The following is a 22527-nucleotide window of genomic DNA, read 5'->3' as shown; positions in this document are numbered from 1 at the left end:
TCCCAGCGTTGTCATGTGTGTCCAAGAGCGCACTCCTCACCATTCTCCCGGCAGCTTTCCCAGCGCCCACTCTCCCATGAGTAACACCCACAGGCCAACCTGCTTGCCTCACCAACTTCTGTCCTTGGGGAGGGGTCTGCCTTTGCCTCATGGTGGTTAAAGCTCCTGAGTCAGGGACTGTCACCTTCACAGCATGGGCACATTACAACTACGGAGTGATTGATGCGCTGGGAAACCACTCTCTCAATACTGAATCACTGGCGTGTTTCACGAGCATTCGCAGAAACACACACTACACCAAGAGCACAACCGTCGGAGCCTGCAGGTCCAGGCTGTTTCCCTGTCGACTGTTGGAAGGAACTTATGCCCCAGCCCTGAGGTCAGGGAAGGGAAGGAGATGGGTTCCATCATCTTCCCAGGCTGGTAAGGCCCCTAGAGGTGCTCCTGTTCCTTCCCTGAGCAAACCTGAAGCTTTCTGAATACATTGCAAAATAAGCCATAGCATCAACGCCTCTGTTTCACATAACCTGCTCCAGAGAGCCAACTCTATGGGGACTTCTCCGCCTGTAACTTGTCATTCACTAATCTCAATCACGGATTGGGCAGGGGATACAGAGGCCAGCTCTCTGCTAGGCACTGGTACCCAGAAGTAAGATGAGCACTTGGTCCCTAAGGGTGCACATCCTTCTCTCCTTGTGACCTGCTTCCCCATCACAGCTCCCTTCAGGGAAGGTAGGGACAGGAGATAAGAGCCCCACATTCAGGTAGTCTGGCCCTAGAGGTGTCATTCTGGCTAAAAACTGATTCATTGACAGGTCAAAGTTACTGGCTGAAATGAGAGCTTGTTCCTCTGTAGGTTTTATTTATCTCTGTCCTCCACCAGCCTCTATCCCGCCCATGATCACAGAGAACTGAGATTTGACTGTAAATGCTGCTCAATCACGCACCATTAACTTCCCACTTAAGCTCACTTACACCAAGCACATATTTTATCCTCTCACCCACACAGCCAACACAGGAGAGCCCACACATCATCTGGGTGTAACTGGAAATTTTTTCAATTACTTTTAATCTGCTCAAAGGCTTTGCTGCCAACACGAGTGCTGCCTAGATTCACCAGGTACCAGGAGCCCAAGGCATGACAAGGTTCCTTGCCTGCCATGACAAAATGTTTTCAGTCCTTCTTCTTTCGAAAGGGTTCATCAGCTCAAACAGAAGGCTTCAGGCTACCTCTTAAACACTGAAGAGGTGTCAAAATAGTAGCTGAATTTGGTACCAACATCATCAGGCAGCAACAGTGTTCAATTTGGGACTTTTCTCCATTTGGGGGTGCGTTTTTGCCTCCCTTGAGCTTTGTTGCTCACCAAGCTTACACAACACACCCAGGAAACTGTGCAAAAAGAGAGACAGATGGAGGGAAAACAAACAGTCTGCTTTCTCCAAACTAAAATTACCTGTTGCTTATCTAATAATAATAATCATCTGCTGCAATTTTTCCAACCCTCAGAATAAATCAGATTTAACAGGTTGATGTGTCACAACATCCGATTAGCAGCTGAGGCGTAAATTATAGAGCAGAGAGGAGCAGAGCATGGTAGGAGAGAAATGGTAGGGATGAACAGTGCCGCTCAGAAAAGGCTGAATAAAAGGGAGATGTTAAGAAAACAGTGTACACAGTCACGTGCAGCCACATCACAGTCACACAAACGGTGGCTCCTGGGCTTAAGATCCTTGAAGCTTGGCTTCTTTTCCCAAAGGGGGAATTTGGAGATATAACAGCATAGGCATAAAATGGAAAGGGATCTCTGAACATCTGGTACAATGTTTGTCCCATAACAGACATCGGTAAGCATTCACTGGGTGGATGGATGGATGGGTGAGTGGGTGGGTATATTGCTGGATGGATAGGTGGATTGAAGACTGACCAAATGACATGGTTTATGACATATTCAATTCTTGCAATAAGCAGTGATATAACTCAACTATATATTACTTTTTAGAAGTTTTTTCCATGTCCTGATACCTCTTTTCTGAGTTGGTCCTCCCTCCCTCCCTCCCTTCTCCTCCCCCTCCTCCTCTTCCTCCTTCTTTCTCTCTCCTGCCTTAGATAAATATCCATTCTCTAACATGTCATTCCCTACCCCCTGCTTAAAACCCTTTGATGGTTATCCAATCCGACAGAATAAAGGTTCAACAACATAACATGACACTCAAAGCTGACTATGAACTAGCCTCTAACTACCCCTCTAGCCCCACCTACCATCCTCCCCTATACCCTCAGCCCAACTACACTGAAACGCTTGCATGAGTATGTGTAGTTCTCACTGCCCCATATTTGTCCACATACAGTTCCTCTGTATGAATGTTTTTTTCTTGCCTTGCCTCCCTTTCCACACTCTACCCCCAAAATACTTCGTTCACGGCACTTTCACCCATTGATCCAGACTCAGCTCATGTCTTGTCTCCCCAGGTTCATCAGGTGCTGGGTGGTCTCCCTCCAAAATCCTGACCCCTGTGACTCTGTCATAGCCCTTTTCACACCACATTAGAACCATTTGTTGACTTTTCCTTCTTGAGACTCAGTTTTCCTATACAGTAGGGTCTATGTCTGATCCCTGAATATCCAGTTATCATAGTGTTGGCCATGGCAGGCACCCAGGAAATACAAATGAATGAGTGAATGCATGAAGGTGATGTTTATATGGGAAATTGCTTCCTAGTAATTAATATTTTCCTTTCTCCCCTAGGTTTCTGATTCATCAAATCCATTTCTTAATCGAATGCTCAACAGAGATACTATCACAAGAATAACATATAAAAGTAAGTTTGCTTCAGTTTCCTCCACTACAACTATTCTACAAAGGTTAGTTCCTTCGGAAGGCAAGAAGCCAGAACTGATGATCTCTGCGGGCCCCTTTGGCTTTGTAATCCTTTATTTCTGCAGAAAGTCTGTCTGGAGAGACAGGGTTGGCTAAAACGCAGTTCATTTCAAACAGAGGTCCCCAGGGCGCCTTTGTCATCCATGCCTGCCTAAGGCGATGATGATGGTCATCGTTAGTGTATGGATTACTAATGAGCTGGGGGCCTCTGCCAGCTGACAAACTCCACCACATTAGCTGTCCACAGCGGGGGCTTTTCTGATTATGTGATTGAAAATGTACCCACTATGGCCGGCGCCGCGGCTCACTAGGCTAATCCTCCGCCTTGCGGCGCCAGCCCACCAGGTTCTAGTCCCGGTCAGGGCACCGGATTCTGTCCCGGTTGCCCCTCTTCCAGGCCAGCTCTCTGCTGTGGCCAGGGAGTACAGTGGAGGATGGCCCAAGTACTTGAGCCCTGCACCCCATGGGAGACCAGGAGAAGTACCTGGCTCCTGCCTTCGGATCAGCGCGGTGCGCTGGCTGCAGCGCGCCGGCCGCGGCGACCACTGGAGGGTAAACCAACGGCAAAGGAAGACCTTTCTCTCTGTCTCTCTCTCTCACTGTCCACTTTGCCTGTCAAAGAAAGAAAGAAAGAAAGAAAGAAAGAAAGAAAGAAAGAAAGAAAGAAAGAAAATGTACCCACTAGGAACCTTGGATTCAATCTCAACCCTTAGAGGCCCTCACCTGGACCAGGTCTCCTTCTCTGTGTGGCAAAGTCTCCCTCCCAGGTATAGGCACCATGGATGGCATCTTTCTTCACTCCCATGTGTGGCCCATGGGTCTAGAGGACTCAGCCCAGATGCTTTGGGTTTCTGTTTCACCCCAGACTCCTTGTGCAGCACAGAGAACAATGCAAATGTGAAAGGAGAAAACAGGGAGCCAGGGTCGCCCACCACAATCCCAGAAGTGGCGAGATCTGTGAAAACTTGGGTGAGACAGCACACACTATGAACTAAAACAAATCAGTTTAAGAAAAAAAAAAAAAGTTTTTACCTAATTAGGTAGGAGTAAACAGGAAGCTGGGATTCAGGGTCTTTGTCCTTCAAGAAGCCAAAGTCACTTTGACTGAGTTTCCTCATCTATAAAGTGAAAACCTTGAGCTTGAGGTTTCTAAAGGCCTTCTAGGTCCAGGATTCTGAATCCAGCAATAGGCAATGCAAACACCCTGACACCCCGCATTCCTCCATCCCTCCGGCATGCCCTTCACCCAGCTAGGAGCTGAGCCATGCCTGTCGTGTCTCTGATGGTAATGTGGAAAAGACAGAGTGAATATTTACAGGTCTCACCTTAGACCGCTGGAGGCAGAGTATGGAAAGTGCTTCCCTCATCCATCTATTATTCATTCAACGAGCATTTCATGCATGCCTGCCCCCTGACAGGCACCAAGTGAGGCTTCTGGAATGTAAAGATAGCCCAGACTCCAGTTCTACCCACAAGGTCGGTTCACTGCCAAGTCACTGCCCCAGGAAGAGGCTGGGGGGAGAGAGGGATGACAAAGGCTCTTGGAGAATCACCCCACCTAGATGGACATCGCCTAGAAGAATGAATTCAGTTTGTCTTCAAACACACTCCTTCCCTCTTCATTAGTATTCTTGCGATGTCTTCTCCAAGCACACACTTGGATTGCTCAGCTAAGGGAGATATTTCTGTCTTGCCTGTAAATAGAACATTTATAACCACCCATAAAGATGATTATTCTTTTAACTTTTTTGATTAAAAAAGCATGAAAATTAAATAAAATGTTTTCAAATAATCTTGAATTTGCGGTTTAGAGACCGTGAAAAGCCGTGAAATCACACATTAAACCCCAACACACAATCTGACAGATTGCCAATTGCAGAAGCAGTCCTTAATGGGACTTTCCTCCCCACCCCATCCCTGGCACTGGTCAGATTAATACTAAGTGATGGAGCTGCTGCCCCCAGGAGGAGGAGCAAGGGAGGAGAGGGGAGGGGAAGAGGAGATGGGGGAGGGACGGAGACAGCAAGGAACAGACATACAGCATTCTAGGCAGAGGAAGCCACACACCCAAAGGTTTGAGAGCAGGAAAGGGGCGAGGAAGAGTCCAGAGGGAGGAAGCCTGTCTCATCAGCCGTTCCCATCAGTGACTAGTTCAAATGTACCCACAAGCACTGGGGATGGCCAGAGTTAAAGGAGGAATGAATGACCCCCTTCAGTATCAGTGACAGAGGCGGAGGGAGTGGTAGGAAGAATGTTCCAGGGCCGGAGCTCCACGCTGTGCTAGGGAGTGCACACAGAAGGCAGGCACCCCTGTGCCTCCAAAGCCACACTTAGAAATGCAAAGGAAGGGAGCAGAGCAGGAGCACCCTCTTCTGTGTCCTGCATCCTCTACGCCTGTCAGAGAACAGGAAAAGAAAGGGGAGTAAAGATAGAAGAGACCCAGGCCTGCATGGAGAGAGGGAACTGCTTCCAGCCCTCTAATAACAGGTATTTGGTGCTCTTACGCTCTGGCATAATAGAGGTGTTCCCATAGCGACCTTTATCACATACCTGAAGGTAGGCACACCATGGGGATAATGATGACCCCATACAAAGGAATGCTCAGACAGAGCTGTGCCCTGGATACTGTGACAGAAAGGGATTTATTGGCTCAGCAGGAACTCATAGCACTCTTCCTGCTGGCTAAATTCCCTAAGGCAGCCAGCCTGCAGGAGGTTGGCCCAGCCTAACAAGCAGGGGGCCCTGGGACAGGAGTCATTTACTAGGACACAAGCCTGGAGTCTCTGCTGAGGCTCTGCAAGAGGCAGCAGGTTATGCCGCCGTCGGTCAGAGAATTCAAGTCCAGGTAAAGCCAATGCGGCCTGCTCCTGGGCATTTATCAGGGTAGCCTGAGTCCACACCTCTTAGTAGAATAAAAAGAAATCAACCCCCGACTGCCTCGTCAACCACACTACCCAGGGACATATTACCTCCACCCCTCCCCACTCTCCCAACCAGCTCATTCCGGCACTGCTACCCGGAATTACACCCCAGCATAGCGTCAACCTGCCCTGCTCATTTAGATGCAGCACCCACTCTGCCATGTGTTGAGCATCAGGAACCTGGAAGTGACGCTCACTGAGCACTCTCCGTACGCGAGGGTCAGTGCTGTGCACACAGCGCCTTACAGGTACTCACAGAGTCCTTCTGAATGAGGACCATTGCTAGCCCCATCAAAAAGCCTAAAGTTTACAGATGAGAAAAACCAAGACTCTAAGAAGTGAAGTCACCTGACCAAGAACACACATGGAGTGAGTGAGTGCCTAAGCCAGCAACTTGTGCATAATAAACAAGCATTCAGCAATGCTCTTTCTCACTGCTGCATCTGTGGGTCAGTTGGGCTGGCTCTGCCTCCTTCCTGCTGCAAGTCTGCAGGTCTCTCATGCAACTCAGCTCCATATAACTCATTTTTCCAGGATTAGGAGGATATCCAGGGTAAAGATTTATCATAGCAGGAGCCAGAAACACTTGATGTTACATAACACTTAATCTTGTAACTCACAACATTTCTTTTTTCTTTTTATTTGACAGGTAGAGTTATAGACAGTGAGAGAAAGAGAGACAGAGAGAAAGGTCTTCCTTCCATTGGTTCACTCCCCTAATGGCTGCTATGGCCGGCGCTGTGCCGATCCAAAGCCAAGAGCCAGGTGCTTCTTCCTGGTCTCCCATGCGGGTGCAGGGGCCCAAGCACTTGGGCCATCCTCCACTGCCCTCCTGGGCCACAGCAGAGACCTGGACTGGAAGAGGAGCAACTGGGACTAGAACCCGGCGCCCATATGGGATGCCGGCACCTCAGGCGGAGGATTAACCGCTGCGCCAGCCCCAACCCCAACATTTCTATCTACTTTCCCGTAAACAAAGCAAGTGACATGGCCAAGTCTAGTGTTAAACTCCTCCCATGGAGATGGGTTGGGGAAGGAATGAAGTTTCCTAAAGTCCCTTCTTCCATAATAGAAGAGCAAGGATCCAAACATGGGTTCCCTCTGTGCTTTTCTCAGTATCTTTTCCTTCCTATTATGCTTCCTCTCTGTGGAACAAAAGAAAAAAAAAACCTTAACTCGGAGATCTGAAAACTAGTTATAATGCTCACGCTTGCACATTACATGAAACTTTCAGCATACTTTTCTTGAAATTGCAACTTTGGTTCCATATGAAAAACTAGTTCTTGGCTTTTTTGCATTTGCTTCCACTTGGAAGGGACACAAACTCACCACAGAACTTGTGGGCACTTAGCTCAAGCTCCTCTCAGCCTAAACACTTTGCAACTCCTGTCTTCCCCTTGTCATGGGATTTCCAGTGGAAATCAATGTCATGCAAAGGGACACCGTGGCACTGCCATTACTGCCATCCAGAGTAACTGGGGAAGGCACAGAGACTGGTTCTAGATGGGGTTAGTCTTCAAGTTTTCCCCTTGGAGGCCACTGTCAGGACAAATCAACCTAATACTTTGTACAGAGTGACAGTATCTGCTGACAAAAGATTACCCTGGTTGTTGGTTGGGATTAAACTACACAGGGGTTAAGTGTGAACTTGGGAGAGGATTGCAGCAGTCCAAACGAGGAGGCAATGTCATTGATTATAACCATGCTAATGGGGACGGGAGGGTGAGAAATGGTTATGTTTTGAGGGAAAAGCTAGGAGATTTCTTGACAGATGAGCTGTGTGTGTGATGAGAGAGAAAGTGAGGAGTTAAGGATGACTATAGGCTGGCGCCACGGCTCACGTGGCTAATCCTCCCCCTGCGGCGCCAGCACCCCAGGTTCTAGTCCCAGTTGGGGCGCAGGATTCTGTCCTGGTTGCTCCTCTTCCAGGCCAGCTCTCTGCTGTGGCCCAGGAAGGCAGCAGAGGATGGCCCAAGTGCTTGGGCCCTGCACCTGCACGGGAGACCAGAAGGAAGCACCTGGCTCCTGGCTTCAGATCAGCGCAGTGCACTTTGGGGGATGAACCAATGGAAGGAAGACCTTTCTCTCTGTCTCTCTCTCTCTCTCTCACTGTCTAACTCTGCCTGTCAAAAAAAAGGATGACTGTAAGGCTTGTTGGCTGAGCAACTGGAAAGAGGATGCTTCCATCAGCTGAGATGGGGAAAACTGTGAATGAAGCATAAGCATGTTGGTGGGTGGAGAGTCAGAAGCGTTGACCATGTTGAACTAGGGATGTCTATGAGGCATCCAAGGAGAGGTGTGGAGTAGGCAGTTGGACAGATGAGTCTGTTTTCCAGGAGAGAGAACTGAAGATATAAATATGGAAGCCTTCAACATCCAGATGGCATTTAAATGCAGATAGCCTCATGGCAGTTAGAATAGAGAAGCAGGACAGGTCCTCATTTTTGAAAGAGCAGCTCCCATCTCCATGGTTTAGGAGTGAAAAATCACTTCTGAAGATATCCTTAGACTCTCACTCTGGCAGAGCCTCGCCGAGGGCTGACTCGACAGCTTGCTTAGCGGGTGCAGGCCAGCAGGTGCAAGCATGGAAGCATCAGGTGAAATCTCCATAACACAGAAGCTGGTAGGGATTGGTCCGTCTTCCCGGTTTACGTGATTGGCTCAGAATGGGTAACTAGGTAAAAAGGAAAATTGTGCAAACTCATTCTTTTGATCTCATTAAGAAAATAAATACCAGGGAATCTATAAAAGGAAGAGAGGAGAATCTTGAAAGAGGGCTGGGAATTTGGGGACCCAAGTGCAACGCCAGTGAAGGCCACCATATTCATGGGATGCGGTTCTGCCTGAAGAGCGATGGAGCTGAGCACACCTGGGCTCCTTTCCTGGCTGCATCACTTCCTTCGTGCTGTGAATTCAGGAAGTTCTTAACATCTCTGAAATATAATTCCCTCCCCAGGAAGATGAGGGTCTTAAACATGGATGTTAAGAGGGCTGGAGTGAGATTAAACCAGGTAATGAGTCAGTTGACTGAACATGGACATGTATGAACTAAGTATACAAGCACTGCATTCCTAAGTTGTTCTGAGTTGCACGGCTGTCAAGTTCAGCTTCCTGAAGGGCAGTAGATAGGTAACTATGGTGCCAAAGAAAACAATATCAAAGGGGAATACAAAGGGACTTCAAGAAGTTCTAGGAAAGTGCAGCTGAAAGACAATGCATGTTTTCAAGAACTTTATGCAGACTCCTCACACAAGACAAGGCAGTAGCATTTGCTTTGCATGAGCAGCCTCTGTGCTTGAATCCATGCAATAGATGGTAAGGACTTAATGAGATTCTACTACTCTCCTTGAAAGCTTAGATTTCCTATGTCTGAATAAAAGTTATAAAACATTCTCACTAGCTGAGACCGACAAAGGAAAAGACCAACCTAAATTAATTTCAGGCTGAATTTAGAAAGTCTCCTAAAGAAAGTCCATTTTATTAAAGTTAAATTCCCCTTCAACTGGCAGAGGGTCAAGACTGAAATCATGACATGAAAATGGATTTTCTAGCTGGATTCTCTGGAGGAGATGCTAGTGATTTAACTCAAAGTATTTTAATTTTTTAATGTAGCATTTTGGAATAATGCCCGTATCTGTTTTCCTTGTGTTAATTAATTTGCAAGCACAGAACCCTAATTGCATAAAAGGTAACATTTGTATCATTGTAGTATTCACCTGATTTCACTAAACCATTTCATTTATGTTTTTAAGAGATCTTACGACATTTTCAAGTGGCAATGCTAGGACTAACGGAGTTCAAAGAGCCCTCTTAAATGGCTAAGAGGGAGTGGTTATAAGAACATTGCCTACCAATGGTCACTTTCTTCCAGTGTCCTAGGAGAGTTATTTTGGTAGCTTCCCTCTCCTTCAGTGTCATGTGCCCCAGCCATTTCATTGACAGTCAACACTGTTGATGACCTTCAACCCAACTGAGTCCAAGGGATCAAAAAGTCTGTTGTTGTCTAAACATATTCCCTGGAGGAATCTAAGGCAAACCACTGAAGGCCTTTGGAGGAGAGCTTTTAAACACGGTGTTTGGCACGTGGTATGAATCCCTTAAACCATTTTGTTTAGTCTTCCCTGTTTGTAGCTTTGACCCAGCCCACAGCCACACGCACCCTTTTGCTAAGAGATGAAGGTGTAGGCACAGACAGACCAAGCTGTAACTGCTGTATACCTCTCAGCAATGTTGCCAAGTATTTTCCTCACTGCTCCTCAGGGGGACACGGCATTAAATGTGATGAAATATCACTGAGGAGTTTAGGCATACTGCCCCCGATGCCTTTCTCTATGCTTAATTGAACTTGTACTTTCATTGCAAAGGAATGGCTTTGAATATGTTTCCCCAGAATGTGAAATGCAGCATACACTTTCCCGTGCTGCCATCTAAGTTACTCACGTCTGCAAGAAACAGAGAGGGAGCAGTGTGCCTCCGTGAGGTCAATTCTCAGAGGCTCTTTTTTTTTTTCGTTTATTTGTGTAAAACAAAAAAAAAATCATATGAGTTTACCCTTTAGTAATTGCCTTTTCTAGTTTCAGTTGAATTTGCCTCCGATTACAAGAGGAAATGTCATTCTCCATCAGAAAATTGCCAAATAGCTCTGTATTGATCAGGAACAGTATGGATCTCAGAACCGCCATGGCCTTTTTCCGATTGGCATAGTTTACTTTAAACGGGAACCCCATAAGCAGATAGCAAGTGCTGTGAATTTCGCCCATGGTCCACAGAAGTAAGCTTGGTGTATTCTTCACAGAGGCTGCCCCTGAAGCTTGCACCAAGGGAAAGATCCCCTGTGCATCTCTGGCATTTCATCATAGTGGATTTTTCTTACACCAAAAAGGAAGAGTCAACTTAAGAGTTGTTGCTATGACTGAGAACTCTGAGATCGATCACGGATTCAGCAAAGAATAGCTGTCGACTTCTGCAGTCATTTAAAAGCAAAACTGAGCTAGACACTTCACGAATATTCTGCATGTATTGATTTTTCAAGCAATCTTCCTAAGCACTAAAGATGCCACCAAAACATAAACCATTACAGCACTGCTCTACCAAACATTTGACCTAAGAGAAATTTAGCCACCCAGGCTTGTTTATGTTGAGAAAGACTTTTTGATCCATAGAATGTTTTTAGTAATTATCCAGAATCGCCTGGTGCCCCAACCAAAAGGCTACACGACTTCCCAGTGAAGAAACTTCAAAGCCATAATTAGAACCTAGACTTGAACTAAGATTCCCACTTGAAGGCCAAGGTTTTGCCCTCTATAAGAGATCTTCAAAAAGTTCATTGAAATGTAAATTATCATAAAAATTACCCATGGATTCAAAAACTCTCTGCACTAAATTAAGTTTATCTATTAATTCCATTTTTACACAAACTTTTGAAGTACATTCATATAAGCTGTTTTCTCGTGTGACAGATGATAGATAGATCGAAGACATTAGTATAGGTAGCTAGACAAACTCTGTAAAACTACTCATGAGAACATTTAACTTCTGCCATCATTCCCTTCTAACAGCCTTACAACAAGTAGAGGTATTAGTTACCCCTGTGGCATCTGAGCTCCCCTCCAAAACAACCATAACCATTTCTAGATCATTGCCATTTTTTTTTTTTTTTTTGGACAGGCAGAGTTAGACAGTGAGAGAGAGAGACAGAGAGAAAGGTCTTCCTTTTCCATTGGTTCACCCCCCAAATGGCCACTACAGCTGGCATGCTGTGGCCGGCACACTGCACCAATCCGAAGCCAGGAGCCAGGTGCTTCCTCCTGGTCTCCCATGCGGGTGCAGGGCCCAAGGACCTGGGCCATCCTTCACTGCCCTCCCGGGCCACAGCAGAGAACTGGACTGGAAGAGGAGCAACCGGGACAGAATCTGGCACCCCAACCGGGACTAGAACCCGGGGTGCCGGTGCTGCAGGCAGAGGATTAGCCCAGTGAGCTGCGGCACTGGCCAGATCATTGCCATTCTTACATATGGATAGATTGGGTGAAGTTTTGAGAAGAGAATCTGCCTTCCACTGCATTACTGTTCAGCCTCCTTCCTGTCTCCACTGCCTGGACACTAACCCCAATCTGTAAAGAGACAACGGTTTTCTGCGGACTGCTGTATGGACGAGATAGTCTGTGGGTAATGATTACCTCCTGGCCTGTTAGCCAAGAAAAATGCCCTAGAGTCTTGGCACTGAGGCTGAAAAGTTTGGGTTTCATCCATATCCTTTACTTAGACCCCATCAAATGTACCAAGTAAGCTCCCATGGGGAGAAAGGAAAATGCATGAAGTCGTCCTGTTCCTAATCCCAATACCTAAAGTCTGGAACACTTATTTCTTGGCAGCTTTGGGGGCACAGTGCTGAGTCATGAGGACACTGATCTCAGCAACGAGGGTACTGCTGTGTTTGATCTAGAAATATGACAGTGCCACACAGGGACAGAAATGGGACAAGCAGCCTCACCCTGATGTCTTGGGGTGTGGCTACGGTGGTTAGCAGCACATATTAGAGCTAATGGTGTGGACGGAAGCCTAGAGGGGTTGCCCCACCATCTGACAGATGCTGCTGCAGGCAGGGAGTGGAATGTCAAGGGCAGTGCAGACAGAGCCATGCTGGAGAAATGGAGGAAGCGTAGAGAGTGGTATATACCTGAGGGTGGCTAGACGGTGGGCAAGCTGCAAGGAGAGGTACGGATGCAGGGGAGGGAGACAGTGGGACATGAGGCTGGTGGGGTCAGCACCACCCGCCCACATCCAGAAGGTCCTTCTCAGTGCTGTTCAGAGTCTGGGCCTCATCCTGGAGGCAACGTGGAGCCCATACCCACCCACAGCCCTTTCCATCAGTGTGGCTGCAACCCAGAGTCTGGCTATAGTTTCTGGGAAACATAAATGTTCTTTTTCATTACTTCAGTCATGCCTGGAAGCCCCTCATTCTACTGCCTCCCTCCTTCCCTCCTCCCCGCCGCCCTGGATAAAATAAAAGACAATAATAGCAGCACACTGGAGTACCCCATGTGCTCCTCGTTGCAAGCTTGGTTAAACAAATCACATTGACCTTTAATAAAAATGTGCCGAATGCTTCCTTCTCTCATTCAGTATGTTAATCTTCAAGCCAAACCAGCGTCAGAGCAAGCCTCATTAAGTACAGCTCTGATCCAGCTGCTGCTCCCAGTTTCGGCCCCTCGAGTGGCTCCATACTGCCTTCGGGACAAAGGCCAGCACTGGAAAGGACCTTCTGGACGTCGCCCGTGCCGACCCCACAGTATCCCTCCCCTGCATCTCACCCACATGCCAGCCATCCCCACTCTCTACGCTTCCCTAGTGCTTCCTGCAATGCCTTGGACATGTTGATTACCATCTCTTATCCCCTGCCATGCACTTCCAGTCAGCCCTCCCTCCCCACTGCCCCTGTTGGCCTCTGGGCCAACACAGATGGATATTACTGTCTCTGGGACTCCTCACTGCACCCACTTAATTACATCCTGTTCACCTATCCCTAGCGCAGTGCCTCACTCGTTCCTGTTAGGTGCCTAAGCAGCAAAGTCAGCTGATGACTGCTCCATTTACGCTGCGTTGGCACCTGACCCACCCTCTGAGGACTGGGGCGGGACTGTATGCTCCAGGCACCACGACTTCTCACGGAAACATCAGACCACAGAGGCCACAGTGCACACCCAGCATGATCACATTCCAGTCGCTTCTCTTGAGCTTATTGTGATTCCCTGGAGTTTTGATGGAAAGGCAGAAACACTTCAATGAAAGTGACAGGCAGTCCTTCTGTCACAGGGGTGGTCTCCAAATTCAGCTTGGCCACGCTCTCTCCCTCAGGGAGTTTTTGTGGACAGAGCCCTGGGCTGGGGTCCATTTTCCTATCAGGAGAATTGGAAGCCACGAAGGGCAGTTGTGGCCAGAACAGACAGATGATGGTTTTATTTACACTGTTCCAAATCATTGGTCTAGGCAATGTTTTCTTAATTTAATTGATACTGAAATTCAAGCTCCCTTAGCCAAGATGGCTCTTTCTTTCAGAGAAAGTGGAATGAGAAATTTCTGGGAGAAAGAATGGAGGGGAGGGAGTCTTTGCCCAGGAAAATAGATTAGCAGCACTAACATTGTTCAGTAGGTAAATTCTGAGTGAGCCAAGGTGCATTTATCACCCTGACAGGATAATATGAATATATCTCTCCTGCCATTTGCTGTCTATCTCTTCAACAAGAATAAGGCCAGGTACTGCTTACATTTTTTTTTTGTTGCTCTATCCCAGAGCCTAACTCTGTGCAACACAAAGAGGTGCTTAGGGAATACTTGTTGAATGAATGCAGGCCCTTAGTTTGGAGGTCGGGAGAACTGGATTTCCTTCCCCGCTCTGTAATCACAACTCAGCTCCGTGAGCTTGGGTAAGTCACTTTGCGTCCTTGACATTCAGTTGCTTGCAAATGAGGATGCTACTCTGTGCCTGATCCATCTCTGAGTCAGCGTGAGGTTCCAGTTATAGGTAAAAATCCTTATTTATCATTGTGTGTGCAGAATAAATACTAGAGAGGTTCTATCAATCTCTGAAGGGTGGGTCCTTTCTGCTCGGGAGTGGGACACACAGAGAAGAAAACATACATGAATCTAGGGGCGGGGGTGGAGAAACCAGTCCCATCCCTCTGCCAACCAGGCTTTGGGATCCTGCCAGGTATTCTCTGGGCTTTAGCAGCTGACCACAGTCGTGAGCACACCGGGGGTTGCGATGCATCTAGGTGCACAGATCTGCGATACAGAGAACTGAAGCCATGGTTGTAGTCGGGCTACCCCAGGATCAGAATATAGAGCAGGTAAAGGAGAGAGGCCCTGGCTGGTCCTCGGGGAATGTCAGCATGAGAGAAGCAGGTAGAAGATCACAGTCAGCGAAAGAACTCCAGAAGGAATGGCCAGAGAAACAACAGTACTAATTTCTGGAAGCCAGGAGAAGAGGCCAGCAATATGCATAAAGAAGCAAGGAAGAATCATGGGGAGAAGGGGAGAAGGGGAGAGAGGGAGAGGGAGAGGGAATTGTTGCAATTTGAGATTTGAAAATTCCAGTGCTTTACAATTTTATAAAAATGCAACCAACACACTTGGAGTTTTAAAAAGAAATGCCCTAAAACACTACAAATGGTTTTCTATTTTACTGGGATTTTTAAATTTCTTTTTTTCCATGCAGCAGTCTGTATATATTTACATTGTTTATCACTGAATAACTATATTTCATAGTAAAAGATGTGGGGGCCTGAATTCTTCAACCAGTCTAAGAGGGAAGACATCCACACAAAGTGGAATCAGTTGCTGAATTTCACCAGTGAATCTCATGGTGGTATTTGGCCTGATATACTTTTCTTTCTGAAGATATTATCTTGTTCTTATTTTAAAAATCAGTTAATAAGCATGGTGACTAGGCAACTTTTCAAGAGGTCTGAAAGCCTTGAAGTCTCCACATCATTATGATTATGCCACCTATGGAACCATGACCAGGGACCCAGCTCTTCAAACAGTCCTTGCAGTCAACCACATTCCCTACAGTTCCCTGTATTCAGTGTCCCATCCTGTGGGAAGAATGTGCTTCCTCACATCCCTGGCATCAGCCTTGACCATGAGCCTGCTTTGTCTACCAAGATGTGAGCAGAAGTGGCCTGTGCACTTCCGGAATGGAAGCTTTAAGAGCCACCAAACTTCACTTCTATCAGTCAACGTCAATCACAGAGGTCCAAACAGTGGATACTCTAGGAGGCTGGTCCCACAGTATGGTCAACAGTGACATTTGGAGAGAAGTCCTCAGCCACGTTTGTGAGCAAGAAATAAGCCTTTGTTGTTAAAAAGTATTGAAATTTCGGGGGGGGGGGGGCTGTTTGTTACTGAAACTATCTTGACAGAATCACCTTGAATCCAGAAAGGACCAAAAAAAAAATCAGCAATACAAGCACTTTCTCAAGAAACCTCATTCTTAAATAGTTTTTATTTTCTTTTCCAGATGATGCGTATTTACTACAGGGACTTAATATAGAGGAATTATATCCAGAGACCTCTAGTTTCATTACTTATGATGGGTCCATGACTATCCCACCCTGCTATGAGACAGCAAGTTGGATAATAATGAACAAACCTGTCTACATAACCAGGATGCAGGTGAGCCACTCTGCAGTCCTTTAACTGGTGGGGAAGATGGTGGGAAGCCTGCCCGGTTGGTGGAGTGCCTGTCATTTCCACTTACAAGGACTGCTGTACAGAAATGCCATAAACAGGGTGGCATACGCAGCAGAAGCAATTGCCTCACAGTTCTGGGGGCCAGAAGTCCAAGATCAAGGTGTGAGAAAGGTTGATTTTTTTTTCTGCAAGACATAGGGAATAACCTGTTCCAGGCCTCTCTCCCCTCACTTTCGTGGCTTGCAGAAGTGTCACCTCCCCAAGTTGTGCCTTCTCCTTCGCATGGTGTTCTCCCTGTGTCCAAATACCCCCTTTTTATAAGGACATCAATCATACTTAATTAGAGCCTGCCTCAGTGACATCACCTTACCTGAGCTAATTACACCTGCAATGACGCTGTTTCCAAGTAAGTGCACATTCTGAGGGATGAGGTCTTGGTGTCAGCAGCTTCAGCTCATGACAATGTGGGGGGCACTCGATCCAGAACATAGCCCTGGCATCAGAGAAGGTGTGCCATGAACTAATTATAGAAGCCCCTCACCTATCTGAGATAAGACAGCCGGTTAGTTCCCACTGGGTCTGTGCTGTAGTCATGGAGATCAAAACACAAATAAGCAAAATGGACGATATGGTCCAGTGTGTTTGAAAAAGCTGGATTTTAAAAAGTTACATAGATTTAATTAGGGAGGGACTGTTCAGGGTCCCCTAAAATGATAACTCATGTTTTCATCACTTAGACGGGGTAACATGATAGGTGCCATTCCACAAACACATTTGCACATGGAATACCTTTCAGCTCATCCCCCATGATGGTCTGTTTCTCAGAGCTAGGTGTAACCAGACCGCCCCTCCTGTGCCAGCTTTGCTGAACAGCTTGTTGTGCACATTAGGCCTGCCACACGCACTACACAATGAATCCCCCTCCTCTTTATGGTGGAAGGTGGTGGGGAATTACATGAGTCTGTTCCGGCTCCGATGGTCTATGATTCTGAGAGTCTATAAAAATGGAAAGGAAAGATGAGCTAAGGAAGCAGAGTCCAGTCACCTTGACTGGATATATGTTCATGACCCAACAACAATTTGAATACTTTGAAGTCCCTGGTCCTATCTGTACTGAGACTCAGGTTAGAGAAAGGATTTGCTCTAGAGTTACTGAGGTAACTTAGGGAATCTAAGATTAGAAATTGATGTCAGAATTCACTGGGCTCAGAACCCAGAAGCCCTGGCTCTCTGCTTCTTGCTACACATTTGCTTCTCCACTGCTAGACTGTCTTTTTTGCTTTATGGTCCTGTGATGGAAGGTGGCCATTATCATCACAGAAAAGGCATTGCATTGCTCCAGCTTGGTTTAGTTCTGACCACAGGAACCATCAATATGGTCTGAGGGATACCCATGTCACAGTCCTGGAACTGTTGACACACAAAGTGTCAAAGAAAGCGGGAACCCTGTCGCCAGATTTGCTTCATTGATAGATGGCACATTTGAGGGTGAGAGAGTGTAAAGGACTTGTTCAGAGACCCGGATGAGCAGGGGAACCAGATACAAGGCTCACTCCACGTATGGAGGCATTAGTGAACCTTCAGCCCAACTGGACCCATGAACAAAGAGGCTCTAGGGGAGAGGGGTGTTCACTCCCTTTCCCAGACAGCCAGTACCACCTGACTTGGCCACAGCCCACATGTCTTCTTCCCTAGTGCATTTAAGAGAGGATGGTTGGCTCTCACGGCTCTTTCTCTCTCCTCAGATGCATTCCTTACGTCTACTGAGCCAGAATCAGCCATCTCAGATCTTTCTGAGCATGAGTGACAACTTCAGGCCCGTCCAGCCACTCAACAACCGCTGCATCCGCACCAACATCAACTTCAGTTTACAGGGAAAGGACTGTCCCAACAACCGAGCCCAGAAGCTTCAGTATAGAGGTGGGTGTGGTGGCCCAGACAGCTGAGGACACAAGTCAGTGCTCAGTCGTTCTGCACAGACCTGTTCTGGAAGGCCTGGTGTCCCATTGTAGGTATCATGGCTACGAATGACAGTGAGACCACCACCCTCCATGTGTATGGTGCTCCTTATTGAGAAAGCCCATCTATCACATACAAATGAAGGGGAGAAGGCTTGCTTGAAAAATGTGATATCCATCTGTTTCACATGTCAGACCTTTAAGCCCTTCCCATCCAACAAGACCCTTTTTTATTGCCATTCTATGGACAAGCCAAGAAAGGCTGATTTTCCCAAGAACAAGACAGCAAAAAGTATTAGAGCTTTTAATTGTGTATAACAAGATAGACCGCTTTTCCACTAGTAGACGAGCAACTCCTCTGGTAGCCTGACCATCACGACCCTGGGAGGAATGTGTGTGAACAGAACTGTGTCCAGTGCTCTGTCCCTAGACGTGGCTGTTATTACTACTAAAAGGGAAATCTTCGATGGCTTCTGCCTCCCGTACTCTCTGATCCACACCACGCCCTCTCTTTCCTTCCACACACTGAATTAATATCTGCTGATTATCATGGTGAACCCTCAGTGTGGAAAGGAAGATGGAGGCAAGACAGTGCCTTGGAGATGCTGTGAACTCAGAGTCAGGACACCTGAGTTCCAGGCCTGGTTCTAACGAGCTGTGCAAAGCCCAGCCAAGCCATTTACTCCTCCAGACCTGGTTGATTCCTGACAGTCTCTGTCCCATCCCCTTCATAGCCTGTTGTGAGAGGAAAATAAGATGGAAAGTGGATGGGGAAGCTCTCTGTAGCAGTCACGTGCTCCCCAGTCACAGAGGCTGTGGTCATGGCTAGGGAGCTTTAGGAGTGACCACCAGGGTTGCCCCCAACCCTCTGCTTCAACTTTCATCCTTCCTCCCCTGCTCCCTCCCTCTTCTCTCTCCCCCATTCATAGAAGGCCCTAATCATAAATGTTCTGCTCCCTTTCAGCCACAGCTGTTAGACAAACATCCAGCTCATTCATTTGTCCTTTTTGTATGCATTGCCTACATGCTATACACCTGTTTGCCAGGCACTTAGCTGGTGACAAGTGGTGGTGAGGGCAGATAGGAGCTTACCCACCCCGAATTTTAGTCTGGAGCAGGAGTCATCATACTGTTTCTATAAAGGGACAGACAGAGTCACTATTTTTGTTTCATGAGCATTGTAGTCTCTGTCGTACTCTGATGTCATAGTGTATAATCAGATGTGGACAGTATGTAAATGGAAGCATATGGCTGTGTATCAGCTTTATAAAAACAGTAGCTGCTGCCTGCTACCTAGCACCCCATATAGGCGCCAGTTCAAATCCCAGCTGCTGCACTTCCTATCTAGCTCCCTGCTAATGTGTCTGGGAAAGCAGAAGATAGCAACACAGCCCACGTGGGAGATCTGGATGGAATTCCTGGCTCTGGTTTTGGCTTGGCCCAACCCCAGACATTGCAGGCATGTGAGGAGTAAACCAGCAGATTTAAGATTTCTCTGTTATACCCTCTCTCCATGTAACTCTGCCCTTCAAATACATATATACATACATACATACATACATACATATATAAACCTTTTTAAAAAAAACAGTAGTGTGCAGGATTTTGACTGTGACTGCAGTTTGCCCATCGCTGTCTAGAGAAAAGCCATCTAAAAGAACTTCCTGAGATGAGGAAAATGTTCTATATCTCGGCCGGCGCCGTGGCTCACTAGGCTAATCCTCCGCCTTGCGGCGCCGGCACACCGGGTTCTAGTCCCGGTCAGGGCGCCGGATTCTGTCCCGGTTGCCCCTCTTCCAGGCCAGCTCTCTGCTGTGGCCAGGGAGTGCAGTGGAGGATGGCCCAAGTGCTTGGGCCCTGCACCCCATGGGAGACCAGGAGAAGCACCCGGCTCCTGCCTTCGGATCAGCGCAGTGTGCCGGCCGCAGTGCACCGGCAGTGGTGGCCATTGGAGGGTGAACCAACGGCAAAGGAAGACCTTTCTCTCTCTCTCACTGTCCACTCTGCCTGTCAAAAAATAAAAAAATAATAAAAATAAAATATTATAAAAAAGGAAAGAAAATGTTCCATATCTCCATGTCCAGTGCAGCAGCAATTAGCCATATGGTAGCTGAGCATTCAAAAATGAGACTAGGAGGATACGAACATTTTCTTAATTTTAATCCATTTAAATGGACCAGTGGCTAGCCCACTGGACAGGCCTAGATGGTTGTGGGGAAGGGGTAGCTGGGATGCATATAAATAAGCAGGCATTAATAAAACAGTACCTTCCCCTTTGGAGAAAGCCCCCCAAAACTGCATATTAATTCTGTGGTGCCTTGTTTTGTTTTGTACGTGTGTCTGTTTTTCTCTTTCAGTAAATGAATGGCTCCTCAAGTAGGGAACTAAGCCAAGAGGAATCCACCTCAGTGAAATGCTACAACTGTGAATTGATGTAACCCAGAATGTTCCCCTTCTCTCTTCTCTCTCCTTCCTTCCCCCAAGCCTCATTCACTCTTTGGATTGGCCCTCTCTTCGTGAAAAGTGTCTGCAAAACCATGGCAGAGGAATGCATCTCTCACACATGCACTGTCTCACACACACACACACACACACACACACCAACATAACTACACACACACATACACACACACACATCATCCAGCCTCCATGATGGGAAGCCAAGTTTCAGAAAGAAAAGGCTCATTCATAAGACGTCTTAGAAGAAAATAACCAGTTAACCTGATGACAATTTTGATACTGTTTTCCTGAACTAATACATCTACCCAATGAGACTTTTCAGCCTTTGTACATACAAAATTCTTCCAAACGCGAGAGAGGAGAACACGGCTCCAACAGCATCAAGTGGACTTTGTGTCAAATTCTCTTGGATAGTGTCCTAGGATCCTTTGAGGGTGCTGGTGACAGGTGAGCCAGGGCAAAGCTGACCAAGAACACTTATTTCTAGATTATGATTCTTCCGTTTACTCAACAATTTAAAAAAAATGGACAGACATTGAAGAGCTACACATTGTGTATATATATCACCGCAGACTATAAAGAAATGGAATTATTTCCCTCTTTGTCACATATCTGTAGTAGGATTTGCCAAGCCGAGAATTGATCCATTTGCTGTTTCTTGTTTTCCAAAGGTCATACATTGTGTTTGATTACTGTTAACAGCTCAATAAATGTGTTTAACGAGTTAATTTCATTTTTCTGGCTTTGGTCTCTTCTCCTTCCTTCCAGGCTGAGCCCTGACTCCCTACAACTGCATTCTTCGATTTCACTTGTTTCTTCATCTTCCTGTCTTGTTCATTTGCAGTCCACTTTCTACTGAGTTTGTGGCAATCAGGAATGCATTTGCTAAGCAAGCATAACTTTAACTCCACTCCATGGCTCGATCATTCATAGGAGGTGAGCTTCAGCCTGAGCTAGCAGGCGACAGATTTCTTGCATTTCGAAACTGCCACCCCCTGTGATGCTCCCCGAAGGAATGCACTTTGCCTTGTAAATTCCTGGGAAAGGGGTGTCCGTTCTCTCCAGGTGCAGCCAGATCTCACAAACTACAAAGAATGCCTTTATTCTCTTGTTTATAATGGTCACTCACTGTGTTTGGTTACTGTCAAAAAAAAAAATCAATAAATGTGTTTAACAAGTTACCCAGGACCCACGTCTGAGTTTGTTGAGGAGGAGGAGGCTCCCTGCTGAAGTCTCTGAGTCCTGCTGGGTCCATAAGCAATCACATAGAGCCAATGAGGCAGCCGGGGCTGCCAGAACAACCCGCCTGGCCATACCCAGAGCCAGGTAATTAATATCCTGTCGAGAAAACACAGGCTTAGAGGCTGGAAGGGAAGACTTGGATGTTCGTTCAGAGGCCAAATTAAAAATAGCTTTCATCTCTGCTTCCTGTCACAATCCCCAGAAGGAGGGACAGCGCAGCGTGCGGAATCTGCGCGAACGCAAATGTCTGTGGGCACGTTGAGAAACGTAGCGAGGTCAACAGACAGTGAAACAAATACCTAGTTATTCCATAGCTGAAATAATACGCTCACTGGATTTTCTTCTTCACTTTTTTGCATCGATGCGAGCTGTACGACAGCCTTAGCTATTATGCCACATAAACCTATTTCTGAGCAATCAGGTTTTTCAAGCTAAAACAAACATTAACATGCTTAGGGCAGGCAGGTGGCAATCCGCGGGGGCCTTGCAGCATCCTGAGTCAAAGTCTTCCCTCGCCTGCAGTGCAAGGCAATGACACAGCACAATGACTGAAGCCTGTGGCTGGCAAATCAATTTCATTATGCCACTCGTATGCTGTGTGACCCTAGACAAGTTGCCTTACTTCTCTGATCTGCACATTGGGGATGCTAGTGACTGCCTCCATGAGTTATGGCGCTTAAACGCTACACGAGGGCATTTCAAAAGTTCATAGAAAATAGAAATAGTAGATTTATTTTGGCCCAAAAACATTGTTGAAATCCATGCCGATTTTTGTGTAATATGCATTGCCCATGAACTTTTTGAGGAGCCCAGGTATGCACTACTTTCAAAATTTTTGGCACCCAAATCAGTGTGTATTTTAACTCCATTTTT

At 46.8% G+C, this 22527-nt stretch overlaps 1 protein-coding gene across 5 annotated transcripts in view; it reads left to right on the top strand.

The window, feature by feature from the left end:
* Positions 1 to 21593, top strand: part of CA10 (carbonic anhydrase 10 (inactive)) — a 574039-nt gene extending 552446 nt beyond the window's left edge. For all 5 annotated transcript variants that reach the window (XM_017349134.4, XM_089318013.1, XM_089318012.1 and 2 more), the window contains 4 exons: positions 2748 to 2820; positions 15822 to 15976; positions 17740 to 17914; positions 20310 to 21593. In XM_017349134.4, coding sequence (XP_017204623.1) covers positions 2748 to 2820; positions 15822 to 15976; positions 17740 to 17914; positions 20310 to 20332 — 426 coding nt within the window. In that variant the 3' untranslated portion in view covers positions 20333 to 21593. The remainder of the gene's footprint in view (positions 1 to 2747; positions 2821 to 15821; positions 15977 to 17739; positions 17915 to 20309) is intronic.
* The last annotated feature ends 934 nt before the right edge of the window (positions 21594 to 22527 follow it).

This window comes from Oryctolagus cuniculus, chromosome 17, assembly GCF_051225735.1.
Source record: "Oryctolagus cuniculus isolate XC-2025 breed Fujian yellow rabbit chromosome 17, ASM5122573v1, whole genome shotgun sequence".
NCBI lineage: Eukaryota > Metazoa > Chordata > Mammalia > Lagomorpha > Leporidae > Oryctolagus > Oryctolagus cuniculus.
Note: the sequence above shows the minus strand (reverse complement) of the source record. Positions and strands in the feature narration are given on the sequence as shown.